The sequence below is a fragment of the Felis catus genome, chromosome B4 (genome assembly GCF_018350175.1).
Source record: "Felis catus isolate Fca126 chromosome B4, F.catus_Fca126_mat1.0, whole genome shotgun sequence".
NCBI lineage: Eukaryota > Metazoa > Chordata > Mammalia > Carnivora > Felidae > Felis > Felis catus.
In genome coordinates, this window is record NC_058374.1 from 79,691,060 (window position 1) to 79,709,686 (window position 18,627).

Here is an 18,627-nt window from a genome sequence, read left to right on the forward strand (position 1 = left end):
CCTTTCCTACTTGCCGAATGCCTGGATCCTTCTGTGGCCATCTAGTACACTGCAGTCCCGACGAGTGACTAGGGGTGGGTGTGCACAGGAAGGAGACGAAGTCAGCATTATCTCCATGTCCTGGGGCCTTCCTTCATGTGATCCTGGGGCTCCTCCTGTCTGTTGTCTTTTCTTTCTCTTCCCCAAGCCTTTATTTGGTGGGATCGCATGGCAGAGCACTGGGGAAAAAAGGGGTGGATGTGATGAAATCAAATCGCTGCTCTGAAGGTGCTCACAGAGGCACAGCTCACTTTGTGGGGCCTGCACAGGGTCCTGGGGGTGTCCTCTCCTGAGGCTTGAGTGGGAAGACCTCACAGGGCACGGGAAGCTTGGGTTTTGAATGAGTGGTTTTCCAGGAGTGGTGAGGGCAGTAGGTGTCGTGTCATGTGGTGCAGTAAGAAACCACAAGGAACCTGGGGAGCAAAAGCGCAGGGTGTGTTGTGGAGAGAGAGAGGGGAGGTTATGTGGAGATTGTAGGCAAGGCCTTGTGAGCTCTGCTGAGAAGTTCTTCCTTCATTTCTTGTGTGCGTGTGTGTGTGTGTGTGTGATTTCTAGTGGCTTTTCTTTCCCACCCCAGACCCCATTCACACAGGGTGCCCTTCAGGGACATGTTACAATAGGTGCCAGGTTTATAGCACTAGTCCATTTTTTTTATTTTTAAAATTTTTTTTAATGTTTATTCATTTCCTAAGAGAGAGAGAGAGAGAGAGCGAGCAGGGGAGGGACAGAGAGAGAGGGAGACACAGAATCCGAAGCAGGCTCCAGGCCCTGAGCTGCCAGCACAGAGCCTGATGCAGGGCTCAAATGCATGAACCATGAGATCATGACCTGATCTTCATGACCTGATCTTCTTTTTTTTTTTTTTTTTTAAACTTTATTTAAGTAAGCTCTATACTCAGTGTGGGGCTGGAACTCAAGACCTCAAGATCAAGAGTTGCATGCTCCTTCAACTAAGCCAGCCAGGAGCCCCCCTAGTTTAGTTTCTAACTACCTGAGTGCACTTGGGCAAGTTATTTTCTCTTTCTAGGCCTCAAGTTTCTCACTTGCCAAATCAGGGGGTTGGAGGCCTTCTGGTCTAACTCCAGTAGATGATTGGGACGGCTCTGACTTCACTACAACAGGATTGACTCCTGCTCAGTGACTGAGCCCTATGTCTTTGAGCAAGTTACTTAACCCTAGAATCTGTTTTATCATGTGTAAAGTATGGATAAAAATGCCCACCCTGATTGCAGAGTTGATTCAGGGTAAAAAAGAAGAGGTGACAGGTCCTGTGCAGCACCTGACCTCAGTGGACACTCTATAAATGGGAACAGTTGTGACTGAACATTGAGATGATCTCTCGTCCCTTTCTAGCTTGGTTGTTCTAGAGTTCCAGGATTTAGCCTGTGCAGAGCCTGTCCACTCTCAAGCCCTGAGACTTCACTTTCCTTCAGAACTCTAATTCTCTGCAAGACATCATCATGTGAACAGGCAGCCACCACCTGAAACCAAACACATCAAAATCCAAGATCCTGCTTCCCCCTCACCAGCTGGGCTGCCCTACCCTCTTCCCTGGCTCTCAAGAGCACCCCGTTTCTCTCTCCATCTCTCTCTCTCTTTTTTTTAGTAATCTCTACACCCAATGTGGGGCTCAAACTTACGATCCTGAGATGAAGAGTCACATACTCTTTAAATTTTTTTTTTTTTTTTTTAGAGAGAACAAACAAGGGAGAGGAGCAGAAGGAGACAGACAGAGAATCTTAAGCAGGCTTGACTGACTTGGTTTTGGCTCAGGTTGTGATCTCGAGATTCATGGAATCAAGCCCCCTGTCAGGCTCTGTGCTGAGAGTACAGAGCCTGCTTTGGATTATCTCCCCCTCTCTCTACACTTCTCGTTCTCTCTCTCTCCCTCTCTCTCAAAATAAATAAATAAACTTTAAAAAATCTTAAATGAAAACTAGAACCAAAAACAAACAAACAAACAAAACAAACAAACAAACAAAAGGAAGCCTAAGAAACTGTCACAACGAAGAGGAGCCTAAGGAGACATGACGACTAAATAAAATGTGATATCCTGGGTAAGATTCCAGAATAGGAAAAGGACACCAGGTGAGAACAAAATACATCTGGATAAAGTATGGAGTTTAGTTAGTAATCATGAATCTGTACTGGATCATTACATTAAGGTAACAAACATACCATAATAATATAAAGTGTTAATAATAGGGGGCTGGGGGTGGGGGATATGAAAACTCTGATTGCCTTCTCAATCGTTCTGTAAATCTAAAACTGCTCCCCGCAAAAGAAAGCTTATTAAACAAAAGTATGACCATCTCCAAAACTCAGAGCGGCCACAAATACAAAGAACAATGGCAGGGTTGTTGTAAGCATGACAATGCACACTTGCGGTATTTTTGAGTAGGTGTGTTGTAATATGTTGTATTGAAGGGATCACTAACATAAAACCCAGAAAACTTAAGATGATAATCTTGGCTCTCCTAACTGTGAACTCTTAGAAATGTTTATTTGTTTAATTTTCTCAGCAAGGGGAGTGCACTATTCTCTAAGTCATTTACAATCCTATGATTCCCTACTTCTGTGATAAAATATTAGAGTCCCACTTGTGAAGATTACTTCGCCAAACCCAGTGTTTACCTCGTACGATACTGCTGATTAGTGACCCCATGCTCACAGAGATGCGTATTATGTCATGGAGATGCAATTTTGGGGGAATAATTGTATTCCTCACACCCAGTTCCCCCTATTATTAACATCTTACATTAGTATGGTATATTTGTTACCTTAATGATCCAATATAGCCTCGTGATTACGTGATTATTAACTAAACTCCATACTTTATAAGTACACTTTTTAGAGAGTTGAAAACATAAATCTCTGAACAGAGATGGGCTCATGGGAAGGAAGCTATGTGGCTGAAGACAGGGGCAGCGGTCGGTGAGAAGAAGACGGATTCGTCACTATCTAACTTTTTTTTTTTTTTTTAACCTCTTGGATTTTGAACTACTTGCATGTTCTATTAAAATTAAGTGTTTACTTAAAAAGTTCATGCCAGAAAAAAAGGAAATATGCCAAAATATTAATAGTAGCGATTCTGGGGGCGCCTGGGTGGCTCAGTCGGTTAAGCGTCCGACTTCAGCTCAGGTCACGATCTCGCTGTCCGTGAGTTCGAGCCCCACGTCGGGCTCTGGGCTGATGGCTCAGAGCCTGGAGCCTGTTTCCGATTCTGTGTCTCCCTCTCTCTCTGCCCCTCCCCCGTTCATGCTCTGTCTCTCTCTGTCTCAAAAATAAATAAACGTTAAAAAAAAATAAAAAAAAAATAGTAGCGATTCTGTTTGGGTAATGGGACCTCAAAAACAATTTTCTTTTTCTTTCTGCTTTTCTGTTTTCCAAATTTTCTTTAATTCTCATGAATTACTTATAGAATTTATTGAAAGCATGTAAACAAATGATCAGGAAACATTCCTTGAAAAGCTACATGTGACTTTACATTGTCTCCCTTTGGTACTTAGGAACACAACTTGTAGCATATTTTGTGCCTATTGTTATGTTGTTTGCTGAAATTATTTCATATGTGAGCATCACATTCTCACCTAGACTGTAACTGAGAGCATAGAGGGTGTGGAGGAACATAGTTTATACTCCTTCCGGTTCCTTTATAGCACTCCGTTCAGGACTCTGCATACGGCCTGGGGGACTGGATAGAGTCCCGAATTCCTGACCTGAATTTGTTACTAACAAGGGTGGAGCCTGCACTAAACCATTTCTGCTTTCCAAGCTTGTTTTTCCTCATCTGTGCAAGGAGGGTGTCGTTCACTTTTGATGTGCTAAATTTCTTTTCAATAAATGCTTTTTGACCAACAGACCTAGTAGGAAAAAGATAAAGAGCCTATAGAGTAACACATATTGGGTTCTGGGATAAAGTTTTATGCCTTCGTCTACCTGCCATAGGCCTACCTGAAGTTCTTAGAAAGCAAGTAAAAGGCGTCTCATGCTGCTTGGCATTTCTATAGTGCCTACCTCGGGTCTAGGGAAATATCTACAAAATCTTCTATATCTTCAACCTCTTCTCTGAATGTCCTTTTCACTTTCTCCCACCCATGAAAATGAACCTTGCTTTTCCCAGAGTGGTAGCTTTTGTCCTTTTGCATAATCTGGAGGACGGTAGATATTTTCCTTTCTGTCTGTGGTTGCCTCCAGATCATTTCTCCATCTTTCTCCTCCAAAAACCCAAGCATCTCTGAAACACATGCCATCAGGGGCAGCTGGGTGGCTCAGCTGGTTAAGCACCCAACTTCAGCTCAGGTCATGATGTCACTGCTCATGAGTTTGAGACCCGTCCCAGGCTCTGTGCTGTCAGCTCACAGCTCAGAGCCTGGAGCCTGCTTCAGATTCTGTCTCTGTCTCTCTGACCCTCCGCTGCTCATGCTCTGTGTCTCTCTCTCTAATATAAAAAATAAACATTAAAAAATTGATTTAAAAAAGTGAAATACATGCCATCAGACCACACCACTTGCTACTTCACCTGTTGTGATCATTTACAGACCTCCTGGTCACTCCTCTGTATTTGTTGAACATTTCAGCAACTGGCTCAAAGTCTCTTTTTATCACTACTTTTATCATCATTCTATATACATTCTATACATCACTACTTTTATCATCATTCTATATACATTCTATACATCACTAGCAGATAAATCTATTTAATCCTTTCTTCTTTGACCTTTTCCTTCCAAGGAGATTTTCCTCCACCAAGAACTGTTTCAAGCATTCCACTTTCTGGATACCACCTTCTACCTATTCAGCTCACTCTAGAGAGCCTCCACTGAGACATACAATCCATTGGCCTGCCACTTTGTCACTGTCCATCACGTCCTTGTGTCTTTCCTTCCTTCTTCAGCTTATTTTCCATCATCTATCATCATAATCACTACCATGCAAGCACACTTAACTGCCTTGCCCTCTTTTCCCTTTCCCCTTACTTGTATTTTCTAGGCAAACCCTAGTCCAAGTTGAATCCAGTTCTATTCCACAGCTGTACCTAAGCACTGGAGTTTTCCGGCAGGAAACCACCACCTGTGCTGAATGGTCTCACTTTATATACTTGGCTCACAGACCTCAAGTGGGCCCTTCAAGCTGCCCAGCAACCCTATTACAGTTCCCTAGTCAATTCATTTGCCCACTTTCCGAGATGACTATTTCTAACCTTTTCCTCCTACCTCCCTGTCAACTGACAAGCTTGCTTTTTACTTCCGTGAAGAAACAAAAAAAAAAAAAAAAAAAAAAAAGAAAAGAAAAAAAAAAGAAAAAAAAGAAAGAAAGAAAGAAAGAAAGAAAAGAAAGAAAAGGACAGCAATCAGCAAAGAATGTTTACATCTTCCCACCATTCCATCTACCAATGCATTTGCATTTGGACCTGTAGACTCTGATTTCCCTCCTATTACAATAATAACAGCCAATACATATATAGGGCTTACTGTATGTCCAGTGGTGTTCTAAATCTTTCATGTGTATTAAGTCATCTAAACTTCTCTATATGCATCGGGCTCTGTGCTGACAGCTCAGAACCTGGAGCCTGCTTTGGATTCTGTGTCTCCCTCTCTCTCTGCCCCTCCCAGCTCTCCAGAAAGAGCTCTGTTTCTTTCTGTCTCTCAAAACTGAATAAATGTTTAAAAAAAAAATTTTTTAAGGGTCGCCTCGGTGGCGCAGTCGGTTAAGCGTCCGACTTCAGCCAGGTCACGATCTCGCGGTCCGTGAGTTCGAGCCCCGTGTCGGGCTCTGGGCTGATGGCTCAGAGCCTGGAGCCTGTTTCCGATTCTGTGTCTCCCTCTCTCTCTGCCCCTCCCCCGTTCATGCTCTGTCTCTCTCTGTCCCAAAAATAAATAAACGTTGAAAAAAAAAAGAAAAAAAAATTTTAAAACTACTAAACCTCACTATACATTAAGTATTATTATGATCCTTTGTCTTATAGACGGGAAAACTGAGGCCTGGAGGTTTCTTTTTTTTTTTTTTTTTTGAGCAGCAGCCAAAGTTTATTAGAATATAAGATTAGAAAGGAAGAATAGTAGGAAACTCTCTTTACAGAGAAGGGACATTCGAAAGTGGATGCCCAATTTTTATTTATTTATTTATTTTCAGAGAGAGAGAGTGGGGAAGGGGCAGAGAGGAGGGAGAGAGAGAGAATTCCAAGCAGGCTCCGCACTGTCAATGCAGAGCCTGACACGGGACTTGATCTCATGAAACTTGAGATCATGACCTGAGTTACATTCAGAATTGGACGGGTGTGGCGGGGGAGGGCACCTGGGTGACTCAGTTGGTTAAGTGTCCGACTCTTGATTTCGGCTCAGATCATGATCTTACAGTTCCCGGGCCTGAGCCCCTGTCTCTTTGCTGACAGTGTGGAGCCTGCTTGGGATTCTGTCTCCCTCTCTCTGCCCCTCCCTCCCTCCCTCCCTCCCTCTCTCTCAAAATAAATAAATAAACTTTAATTAAAAAAAAAAAAAGAGTTGGACGCTTAACCAACTGAACCACCCAGATGCTCCTGGAAGTTTCTTTTTAAGTGCCTTGTCCAGAGTCACAAAGTAAGTAGTCTGGCTCCAGAACTCATTTTCTCAACCACTGAACTGTACCCTGTGAACTGACCTAAGGTCAGTCCCTCCATCCATGGACTAAAACCTTACTCTTTCTGGTCACTTTGTTCTTTCAATGATCCCTTCTTTCTCCAGCAGTGTCATTTTTCCTCCCTACTGGATTATTCCCATCAGTTTACAAACATGCTTTAAGCTCTCCCATCTTAAAAAGCCCTGCCTAGGGGCTCCCGGGTGGCTCAGTCGGTTGAGCATCCAACTTTGGCTCTCGTCATGATCTCACAGTTTGTGGGTTCAAGCTCCACATCAGGGTTACTGCTGTCAGCCTGTCAGCGTGGATCCTGCCTCAGATCCTCTGACCCCCTCTCTCTGCCCCTCTCCCATTTGTGCTTCCCCCTCCCCCCCCCAAAAAAAGCCCTTCCTGGACTTCCCACCCTCTTCTGATTACTGTTACTGCTCCACTTCTCTGCTTCCTTATTTACCAACACTCCTTGGAAGAATTGCTTTTATTTGCTGTCCTACTTCCTCATTTCTCATTTTGTCCTCAATTTGTTTCAGGCAAAATTTCATCTCTACCATGTCATTAAAACTACTCTTAAGAAGTTCATTATCCTTGGGGCGCCTGGGTGGCTCAGTTGGTTGAACGTCTGACTCTTGATTTCGGTTCAGGTCATGATCTCACGGTCATGAGATCAAACCCTGTGTTGGGGTCTGCACTGAGCGTGGAGCTTCCTTGGGCTTCTCTCTCCCTCTCTCTCTCTCTCTAATAAAATAAAATAAAATAACATAAAATAAAGTGTTAAAAAAAAGTTCACCATCCTTTCAAATCCAATGGCCAATTCTCAGATGGTGCCCTACATAATTTATCAGCAACATTTGACACATTTGATAGCTTCCTCCTTAAGTGCTTCATTCATACTCTCTTCTGATTTTTCCCTTCCTCATTCACCACTCATTCTGTATCTTTTGCTTGCCCCTCTTCCCAATTTCTAAACATTGTCATGCTGAAGGCCAAATGCTAGACCCTCTTTTCTGCTCTGGCCACACTTGCCCTCTAGTGACCTCATCTAGCTCCTTGGCTTTACATACCTGGATAACTCTCAATTTTTTTCTCTTCAGACCAAACCTCTCCCTGAGTTCCAGATCGCCAAATCCAACTGGTTTCTCAACATCTCCACTTGGATATCTTGTAGGCATCCTAAACTTAACTTGTCCAACAAAATTGTACTCCTATCTGCTCATCTTCTTCATTTCAGTAAATGGCACCACTATTTTTCAGTTGCTCAGTGTCCTTGGGTTCATCCTTGATTTTTCTATTTTTTTTCACACTTCACATCCAGTCCAAATCTGCTAAGCTCTACCTTAAAAAATACCCAGAGTCTGACCATTCTTCACAATTTCCATCCAAGCCACCACCATTCTTTCTCTACACGACAACAGTAACCTCCTAACTGGGCTCCCTGTTTCCACTTTATTTTATTATTACTTTTTTTTTTTTTAAGAAATATATAGGGGCGCCTGGGTGGCTCAGTCGGTTAAGCGGCCAACTTCGGCTCAGGTCACGATCTCACAGTCCGTGAGTTCGAGCCCTGCGTCAGGCTCTGGGCTGACCGCTCGGAGCCTGGAGCCTGTTTCAGATTCTGTGTCTCCCTCTCTCTCTGACCCTCCCCCGTTCATGCTCTGTCTCTGTCTCAAAAATAAATAAACGTTAAAAAAAATTAAAAAAAAAAAGAAATATATATATTATTTTAATTTTTTTTTTTTTTTTTTTTTTTTTTTTTTTTTTTTTTTTTTTTTTTTTTTTTTTTTTTAGAGAGACAGAGCATGAGTGGGGGAGGGACAGAGAGATAGGGAGACACAGAACCTGAAGCAGGCTCCAGGCTCTGAGCTGTCAGCCCAGAGCCTGACATGGGGCTTGAACACACAGAAGGTGAGATCATGACCTGAGCCAAAGTCAGATGCCCAACCAACTGAATCACCTAGGCGCTTCCCTGATTCCATTTTAACCACCTCTCCCTATCTTGTTCTTTCCTCACAGTATCCAGAATGAGCTTGGTTTTTTTTTTTTTTTTTTTTTTTTTTTTACCCTTTTCACTGTTTTTAAGGGTACAGTTCAGTGACATTAAGTACATTTACTTTGTTGTGCAACTATGACCACTATTCTTCTCTAGCACTTTTTCACCTTTCCAAACTGAACCTCTGTGCCCACTAAATAATAACTTTCCATTCTCCAGTCCCTGACAATTTCTTTCTGTCTATGAATTTGATGACTGTAGGTACCTCATATAAATGGAATCATACAGTATTTCTCCTTTTATGCCTGGCTTACTTCACTTAGCATAATATCTTCAAGTTTATCCATGTTTTAGCATGTGTTAGAATTTCCTTCCTTTTAAGGCTGAATAATATACCATTGTACACACATACTACACTTTATTCATCTGTTGATGGACATTGATTGGATTTGTTTCCATTTTGGGGCTATTATGAATAATACTTCTTTTAAAAATTTTTTAAATTTATTTTTGAGAGAGAAAGAGCAAAAGCAGGAGAGGGGAGGAGAGAGGGGGACAGAGGATCCAAAACAAGCTTTGCACTGACAGCAGAGAGCTCAGGGCGGGGCTTGAAGTCATGAACCATGAGATCATGAGATCATGACCTGAGCTGAAGTCGATGCTTAGCCAACTGAGCCCCCCAGGAACCCCATGAAATATTTAACTTCTAAAAGGCATTATGGCCATATAGAAACAACAATAATTTCTTTCAAACAGAATCTTCCAAGAAATAAATAATACAGATATAAATTGTCCTAGAGCTTAAGGAAAAATAGAAAATATTCCAATTCATCTCAAATATTTAGCACAAAGCTGATTAGGAAGTTATATCAAAATGCGCCATGGTTATGTAAGATATTATCATTGGGGAAGGGTAGGTACATGGGAATTCTAGTTTTTTTGCAACCTCTTGTGAATCTAAAAATTATTTAAAAATAAAAAGTATTGGAGCACCTGGGTGGCTCAGTCAGTTGAGTGTCTGACTGTGGCTCAGGTCATTATGTCATAATTTATGAGTTCGAGCCCCACATCAGGCTCCCTGTTGTCAGCATGGAGCCCACTTTGGATCCTCTGTTCCCCTCTCTGCCCCTCCCCCACTCATGCTCTCTCTCAAAAATAAATTAATTGGGGCGCCTGGGTGGCACAGTCGGTTAAGCGTCCAACTTCAGCTCAGGTCACGATCTCGCGGTCCGTGAGTTCAAGCCCCGCGTTGGGCCCTGGGCTGAGGGCTCAGGGCCTGGAGCCTGATTCCGATTCTGTGTCTCCTTCTCTCTCTGCCCCTCCCCCCTTCATGCTCTGTCTCTCTCTGTCTCAAAAATAAATAAAAACGTTAAAAAAATTTTTTAAATAAAAAAATAAATTAAAAACATTAAGAAATATTTCAGGGGCGCCTGGGTGGCTCAGTCGGTTAAGTGTCCGACTTTAGCTCAGGTCACGATCTCGCTGTCCGTGAGTTCCAGCCCCACTTCGGGCTCTGGGCTGATGGCTCAGAGCCTGGAGCTTGCTTCCGATTCTGTGTCTCCCTCTCTTTCTGCCCCTCCCCTGTTCATGCTCTATCTCTCTCTGTCCCAAAAATAAATAAACGTTAAAAAAAATTAAAAAAAAAATATTTCAAAATCTATCAAAATCCTTAATTCAAGATGATGAATTCAATATAAAATTTATTTTCTTCATATTTCTTGTATCTCACAAATCTGGGATGTAATATTTCCATTATGATTTAGTTCAAAGTATTTAATTTCCATCATGGTTCATTCTTTGACCCAAAGTTATTTGGAAGCCTTTTTGTTTGTTTTCTTAAGTTTCCAGATATATGTTTGTATTTACATTTTACATTGTGATTAGAGAATATGGTATGTATTCTAAAATTCTTTGAAATTTGAATTATATTAGTTGAGACCAATTTTTATGAATAGTCTAAGTACGCTTAGGAAGAATGAGTATTTTTAAAAATTGTTTATTGGGGCGCCTGGGTGGTGCAGTTGGTTGGGTGTCCGACTTTGGCTCAGGTCATGATCTCACGGTTCGTGAGTTCGAGCCCCGTGTTAGGCTCTGTGCTGACAGCTCAGAGCCTGGAGCCTATTTCAGATTCTGTGTCTCCCCCTCTCTCTACCCCTCCATTGCTCACGCTCTGTGTCTATCTCTCAATAATAAATAAATGTTAAAAAAATTGTTTTAATTGTTTATTTATTTATTTGGGGGGAGGAGGGGGCAGAGAGAGGGAGAGAATCCCAGACAGGGTCAGCGCAGTCAGTGCAGAGCTGGATGTAAGGCTAGATCCCACGACCTTAAGATCATGACCTGAGCAGAAATCAAGAGTCCAACGCTTAACCAACTGAACCACCCAGCTGCCCCAAGAATGAGTATTTTTAAGTTTGGAGTGTATGGTTTTCTATGTTTATTTAAAACAAGCTTGTTTGTTGTGATAAAAAAAAAAAAAAAAAAAAAGGAAAAAAAAAAAAGTCCATGGCAGCAATCCAGTCCAGAGATGATGGTAGGTTGGGAGCAGGAACGATGGAGAGAAGTGGAAGGCATTCAGATTTATTTGAGAGACAAAATGAACACTTCGTGGTGTTGGAAGGGGATGAGGGAAAGGTGAAGAGAGCCATCAAGGATGACCTCTTCAGGGGCTCCTAGCTGGCTCAGTACATAGAACATAACCCCCCCCCCCTTTTTTTTAAGTTATCCCTTTATTTATTTGAGTCATCTCTACAGCCCACTTGGGGCTCAAACTCAGGACCCAGAGATCAAGAGTCTTTCCACTGAGCCAGCTAGGCGCCCCCAAGAGCATGCCACTCTTGATCTCAAGGTCGTGAGTTCAAGCCCCACATTTGGCATTGAGCTTACTTACGGGCGAGAGGGGGGGTAGGGTGGGGAAGATGACTTGTTTTATCTGTTTTATCCAATTCGACAGGTAGCAGAGCTATGCATCTAAAATAGGGACTCCAAGGAGGGATTAGGTAATCTCTGTATTTCGCCCAAGCACGTTTCTTTACTTCCCACGGCAGCTAGGAGGAAGGTGGCGAAATTAAGGCTTGGGGCTGAGCCTCAGCAGCTCCCCGCCCTTTATTACATGCTCTATATTCGTGTTACAGTACTTACCATGGTGTATTATTCACCTTACAAGGTGTCGCACCCTTTGGACTGGGAGCTCAGAGGGCATGGGCTGAGTTTCTTCAAAGCCTCTGGAGGGACTTTGCCCAGAAACTCTCTCCTCCGCCTCCCCGGTCTTTCTTGGCCCCGCCCCCAGGGATTTCCGGCCGGCCCGCTCCTCTACACCCGCCTCCGCCGGGGCAGCCCGGTTCCGCCCCTATTGCAACGGTTGTCCTCTAGCCTAGTTCGGGCTAGACTGATTGATGCGTGTGTTCTCCAATCACTAACGCTGAAAGACCACGTAATTACCAATTAGGCGGTAGCAGAGGCGGGTGCTGAAGCCTAGGGTTGGGGGTGACCAGGAAGTGAGAGCCGAGATGAGTCAAGCCCAGGCGGTGGCGTAAAGGTGACCGGGCATCTGGGTTCCTCCTTTCCCGTCTCTGGGTCAGGGGTCCCTCCGCAGCTAGGAGCCAGGACCTCCATTTACTCTTGTTAATGTGGAAGGGGGTGTGTCTATATTTGTAAGCGGCAGAGGATTTTGCTGAGCCTCCTGCCCTTTCGCCGGGAGGCGGGTCCTTCTCTTAGCCTGGGGGTGAGGACTAGTGGGGTGGTCCTGAGTCACTCCCCCTCCGAGCTGGCGCCTGTAAAATTAAGGTCCTTCCGTAGCCTGTGGGTGGTTAAAGTCACCACGGAAAGGGTGGTGAGGGATGACGACGGTGAGATTCGCGGACTCTGCCCTTCTCCTGAGGAGTTAGAGACCTCCAGCTGCAGTCAGAGGTAGTAGAAGGTGGAGGGGTCCTGGAAGCTAAATTCCTGTAGTTAGGAAACTAGGGAAAAGAACGGGTAGGAGAAGGAACGGGTGGAAAAAAAGCATTTATGTAGAGGTCCTGGTAGTTCTGAGTCTACTGTAGGGCTAGACGCGTTGGGTTTGGGCTCAGGCTCAAAATCCCTTTCCCACCTCTGCGCCGTCAGCTTTTTGCCTTCATTTCTTTCTCCTCAGGCTGGAGGAAACACCTGAACATGTGGAATCCCAATGCCGGTAGGTGTTTGGGGATCTCTTCTCTCACCCCCACCCCTTTTCATATGAAACCCACAACAGGAAGTTTTTGTGTCAGTTTTTCCTCCGCCTCTCTCCACCGCAAAAGCAGTCCTTAAACCATAGCTGACCAATGGTCTTTCCTTAGAGTTCACGGTCTCCCTTTCCCCCCAGTCCTGTCAGTCCTTAACCTTTGTCTCCTGCGCAGCTTTGTCTCCCCTACGCCCCGTTCTCCTTCCTCACCTTTGCTTTTCCCTCTAAGTATTGAGTGAGAAACGGTGTTTCTCACCTTCTTTTGTAGGCATTTGTTGCCAGAGGGTCTGAGCAATTCTGATCTTAATTTATTCTTTGCTTCTTCCACCAGGACCACCAGGGCCAAATCCATATCCTCCTAACCTTGGGTACCCTGGAGGTTCCAATCCTGCCCACCCACCGCCTGTAAATCCTGCCTATCCTCCAGGCCCCTTTCCAACTCCTCCAGAAGCTCCCCAGGGGAATCCAGCTTTTCCCCCAGGTGGGCCCCCTCATCCTGTGCCACAACCAGGGTATCCAGGATGCCAACCCCTAGGTCCCTACCCACCTCCCTACCCACCACCTGCTCCTGGCATGCCTCCTGTGAATCCCTTGGCACCTGGCATGGTAGCACCAGGAATGGTGATGGACAAGAAGATGCGGAAGAAAATGAAGAAAGCTCATAAAAAGATGCACAAACACCACAAACATGGCAAGGTCAGTGCCCTCTGGAGTCTGGCTAGGAAGGGGTGCCCCCTCAGAGGGACTAGGCTGGCAGGAATGGGTAAGGGGGATTTGCAGTCTGAGGACGTGAAGCAGCCATTATGTGGCTCTGGTAGATGGTTCTTCTTTGTAAAGGATTCCCACTGGTAAGAATCTGATAATCTCGGAATATTAGGCTAATTGGACCTTCTATCAGGGAGGGCTAGGTTGAGCCTTAGACATAGATATTGGAATCTAAAGCCCTTCCTGTCTGTCTTTCTCTGTCCCAGAACTTTTGCTCCCCCCCACCCCACCCCACCCCAGATGCTTTTAGCAACTTAGATACACCCACCTTCAGTGTTCACAAGGTGTTGTGCTAATTACATGGGCCTTTTTGTCCTACCACCCAGCAGGACTCTCAGTGACTCTCAGCCTCAGATAAAAATTTTGTGCATAGCCCCAAGGTGAAGTATCTTCCTTCTAGAAGAGTGTTAAGCAGCAAATAGCTCTCAGGACAACTCTGGAAGGACAAAACCAACCTGGATCTTGAGGAGGCCTTAGTTTACCTTTTTCTGCCTAGTGTTTATTTATTTGCCTTGGGGCTTTGGGCACTACCTCCTGGATCTAGGTCTTTGGTGGAAGCTTGAGGAGAAGGAAAGATGAGATTGAATTGGGGGGAGAAATTACCCCAGAGAGACTCAAAAGTGTTTTTGATGACAGTTGATGGGAGTACGCATGTAAAGAATCTTGACTAGTACTCTCTCCACCTTCTCTCCCACCTTCCTCACTTTCTCCCATTTGGGGCTTAGGAAAAAGAAAAGATAGTTGGGCACACAGCTGCTGTTTCTACTCACTTGTCTTAGAATCATAGCTACAAGAACTTTCCATGTGACCAATCAGTAAGCATTTGTAAAGTAGCAGCTGTCTCTTAGCACTATGCTATGCTTGTGCCTGTATTTATTCCTTGCCAAGGCATTGAGTCAGGTAAAGAAAGTTGGAAATATGCTCCAAATGCAATATTAAGTTCTGTGCAATGATTTAGGAAGGTTTAATCCATTCTTATATGTTCACTGCTGAAAGAAATGTTTGCTTTTGCTGTTTAAGAGACAGTCTGTTTCAAAACTGCTGACCTTCTTAGGAAGCAAGGGGGTGCTGGGTGGAGGGGTAGAGCACCAAAGAATGTCCCATGGAGTGATCAGTGGTCATTGGATCTGATGCTGTCTCCTTTCCCCTTTGCCATTACAGCATTCCTCCTCCTCCTCCTCCTCTTCCAGCAGTGACTCTGACTGAATACAGGGCCTGGACCCTTCCCTCAAGCCTCTCCAGTTCTGCTCTCCCATCAAGCTTCAGATGCCATCTTGTTACTGGGGAAAATTAGCTCTTGTGCCCTTCCTCGCTCACCTTCCCCTCCCCCCCCCCCCCCAGCCCCTACAATCTGAGCCTTCCTCTTCTGTTCAGCCCTAACTGGCTAGGGAAAATGGGAAAAGAATTCCCATGGGCTAGCAAAGACCTTCTTCTCACTACTGGGATAGAACTTTTAGCTGATGAGTTTAGCAGGACTATTTTTTGAGGATGATGAGACCTTTGAGCTAAGTGCTGAAGACAAGTTTAAGATCTGTAAAATGTGGTTTTGTAATACTTGTAGTTGGGAGGTGTTGTGGAAATTTAATTACAGCGAAAAAGAAACTGTACTGTTTTTGTAAGGTGGCTGGCACACTTTGGTAATTTAGTGGCAAATACATTTCCCATCAGGCCTTTATTGATCGTACTAACTGGAAGGCTGCTGGGAGGTGGAGTCCATTTGGAATCTAATCTCACTCCTTAGCTTGGTAGGCTGGCTCAGGTCCTTCTTATTCTCCAACTCTCAGTGCAAATAAAGCTGTTTTTCCTTGTCTCTGTTCACCCGTGCCATTACCTTGGTTGGGCCCAGCACATTCTACCACTTTTGCTGCCCTTCCTTAGACCCTCCAAAGTGTATCAGTTTTATATCCAGGAACTAGAGCATCAGTGAAGACGCCGCCATACTGTCTCTATGTTTAAGTGAGAAGAACCTTCAGAATTGGTTCAGTCTACTGGTATGAATCTTTACTGTCTTCCCTTCAACGAACAGAAATAGGTCTTTAGCTTAAGTTTTCATATCTGCTACAGAGGTTCTTAACCCTGGCTGCCCATCAGCTATCAGAATGATTTAGAGTTTTGCCCCAAATCTGTTGAGTAAGACCCTCAAGGATGGGGCCCTTTTCCCTGTCAGGAAAAGTGACATTTCAACTGCCTCTTGGGCCTGGAGCATGGAAAGGATGAGTCGAAAAAAAATGAAAGAGTGGATTTTCCAAGTGGAGTGGGGAGAGGGGTTGGGAAAGGCATGTGTGCTTAGGTACAGAGTCACAGAATTCCATAGCATGTTTGGGAATCACAGGTCTCCCAGTGGGACTAGATTGGTTTCCTGGAAAATTGTTTATTGAGGAAATACTGTGTTCTGGGTGCTGAAGCTACAGTTCCTGCCTTTCATGATTCGCAAGATCTAATGGAACAGATGGACACGTAAATAGGTTATTATAATACAGTAAAAAGGACCACAATAGAGACATGGACCAAGCAGTGAGAGAACAAAGAAAGGAGTGACAGTGCCACTGGGAAAATGAACTAGATCCAGGCTGGGCCTCAGAAAAAGTAGGAGTTGCCCAGTTGGTAAAAAGTACCAGCTAACACTGAGCATTTATTGTGTACCTTATGTTTGTAACTCCTAGAATCTTCACAGCAACTCTATGAGGTAGGTACCATTGTTCCCATTTTGTAAGTAAAGAAAACTGACGCAGGAAGTGGTTCTGTCAGGATTCAAACTCAGGCAGTCTGGCTCCTGAGTCTGTGCTCTTAACCCAATGGATTCCAAGCAGAAGAAACAGTTTTACAGAGGCACAGAGTTGTAAAAAGGGGTAGGATGAGGGATGCCTGGGTGGCTCAGTCAGCTGAGTGTCCAACCCTTAATTGGGTTCAGGTCATTATCTCATGGTTGTGGGACTGAGCTCTGAGTTGGGCTCTGTGCTCACAGCACAGAGCCTGCTTGGGATTCTCTTTCTCCCTCTCTCTCTGCCTCTTCTCCATGCTTGCTCTCTGCCTTCTCTCTGTCAAAGTAAATAAACATTAAAAACAAACAAACAAAAAAAAAACGAGGGTAGAATGAAAGTTTAGTTCTTGAGCCTGAGTCACCATGCAGGAAATGAGGGGCAGAGAGCCCCTCATTTAGAGGGAGAGAGCATGTGCATGCACAGGAGGGGGCAGAGAGAGAAGGAGAGAGAGGATCCTAAGCCTCAGCGTGGAGCCTGACTCGGGGCTCAATCCCATGATCCTAGGACCATGACCTGAGCTGAAATCAAGTTTTCAGTATTCATCAGCTCTTCTTTTTTGAGGAGAAGGGAGATATGGACACAGGGGGGGGTTGTGGGGTGAAGAGAAACAGATGTTGACAAACTAGAAATAAGGAGAAACACAGCAGTGGCTAGAAGGGGAAAACACAAAAAGAAATCGTGAAATTAGGAAACTCACTGACTCCTTTTCTCTCCCACTCTTTCTCTCTCTCTTTTTTTTAATGTTTATTTATTTTGAGAAAGAGCATGAACGGAGGAGGGGCAGAGAGACACAGAATCGAAAGCAGGCTCCAAGCTCTGAGCTGTCAGCACAGAGCCCGATGGGACCTGAACCTATGAACCATGAGATCATGACCTGAGCTGAAGTTGCACACTTAACAGACTGAGCCACCAGGCACCCCACTGTTATTGTTTTTTTTTTTTTTTTTACATTTATTTATTTTTGAAAGACAGAGTGAGACAGAGCACAAGTGGAGGAGGGGCAGAGAGAGAAGGAGACACAGAATCTGAAGCAGGTTCCAGGCTCTGAGCAACAGTTCAGCACAGAGCCCAATGCGGGCCCGAACCCACGAACCATGAGACCATGACCTGAGCCGAAGTCGGACACTTAACCAACGGAGCCACACAGGCGCCCCAACACCCCATTATTTTTTAATGTTTATTTATTTTATTAAAAAAATTTTTTTAACGTTTATTTATTTTTGAGAGACAGAGTGCGAGAAGGGGAGGGGCAGAGAGAGAGGGAGACACAGAATCCCAAGCAGGTTCCAGAACCTGAGCTGTCATCACAGAGCCCCACCTAGGGCTCGAACTCACAAATCACGAGATCATGACCTTAGCTGAAATCAGACACTTAACCAGCTGAGCCACCCAGGTGCCCCTAATGTTTATTTTTGAGAGAGAGAGAGAGAGGGAGTGCTAGTGGGGAAGGGACAGAGAGAGAGGGAGACAGAGGATCTGAAGCCCAATGCGGTGCTCAAATCCATGAACCATGAGATCACGACCTGAGCCGAAGTTGGAGGCTTAACCGATGGAACCATTCAGGTGCCCCCTTTCTCCCCACTTTTTTTTTTAATTTTTTTTTTTTTAACATTTATCTATTTTCGAGACAGAGAGAGATAGAGCATGAACAGGGGAGGGGCAGAGAGAGAGGGAGACACAGAATTGGAAGCAGGCTCCAGGCTCTGAGCCATCAGCCCAGAGCCCGACGCGGGGCTGGAACTCACAGACCGCGAGATCGTGACCCGAGCTGAAGTCGGATGCTCAACCGACTGAACCACCCAGGCACCCCCCTTTCTCCCCACTCTTAACCATGGAGAGCACATCTCCCCATCCTGGCATTTCTAAGCCATACGCACAGTGCCTTACTATTGTTTTGTTATTTCTCAAAAATTTATCAACTTTTTAAAAAACTTTTTTAAAAAGTTTGTTTTAAGAGAGAGAGAGAGCATGGGAGGGGCAGAGAGAGAGGGAGAGAGAGAGAGAATCCCAAGCAAGCTCTCTCAGCTCCGAGCCTCATGTGGGGCTCAATCCGAATGAACTGTGATATTATGACCTAAGCCGAAATCAGGAGTTGGATGCTTAACTGACTGAGCCACTGAGGTGCCCCCCAAATTTACTAACTTTTTGAAAGCTGAAAGCAATACATGTACTTGAGAAAAAGATTGTAACTTTTTTGTTTTATCTTTTAAAATTGATTTATTTTTTTAAAGTAAGTTCTATGCCCAGCCTGGGACCGGAAC

The 18,627-nt window shown here is 44.5% G+C and overlaps 1 protein-coding gene and 1 long non-coding RNA gene across 6 annotated transcripts in view; one reads left to right on the forward strand and one right to left on the reverse strand.

The window, feature by feature from the left end:
* LOC123386604 overlaps positions 1–11,999 on the reverse strand; it is a 28,402-nt gene extending 16,403 nt beyond the window's left edge. The window contains exons 1-2 of the long non-coding RNA XR_006600731.1: positions 11,780–11,999; positions 11–218 (exon numbers count right to left, since the gene is read on the reverse strand). This is a non-coding gene — a long non-coding RNA (uncharacterized LOC123386604). The remainder of the gene's footprint in view (positions 1–10; positions 219–11,779) is intronic.
* Positions 12,000–12,049: 50 nt separating this feature from the next.
* PRR13 (proline rich 13) lies at positions 12,050–15,412 on the forward strand. Of its 5 annotated transcripts, none has more exons than XM_045061873.1 (4): positions 12,050–12,071; positions 12,771–12,809; positions 13,171–13,535; positions 14,766–15,412. In XM_045061873.1, exons 2-4 carry the CDS (start codon positions 12,791–12,793, stop codon positions 14,808–14,810), a joined length of 429 nt encoding a protein of 142 aa, XP_044917808.1. In that variant the 5' UTR covers positions 12,050–12,071; positions 12,771–12,790; the 3' UTR covers positions 14,811–15,412. The 5 variants fall into 5 exon arrangements, with proteins under 5 accessions (XP_044917808.1, XP_023113528.2, XP_044917807.1 ...); XM_023257760.2 differs by having other exon boundaries at positions 12,057–12,176; XM_045061872.1 differs by lacking the exon at positions 12,050–12,071 and adding an exon at positions 12,254–12,277.
* Positions 15,413–18,627: the final 3,215 nt, after the last annotated feature.

Coding starts and splice junctions, on each gene's coding strand:
- PRR13 (XM_045061873.1), top strand. Junction 13,536..14,765: donor AACACCACAAACATGGCAAG/GTCAGTGCCCTC, acceptor TTGCCATTACAG/CATTCCTCCTCCTCCTCCTC.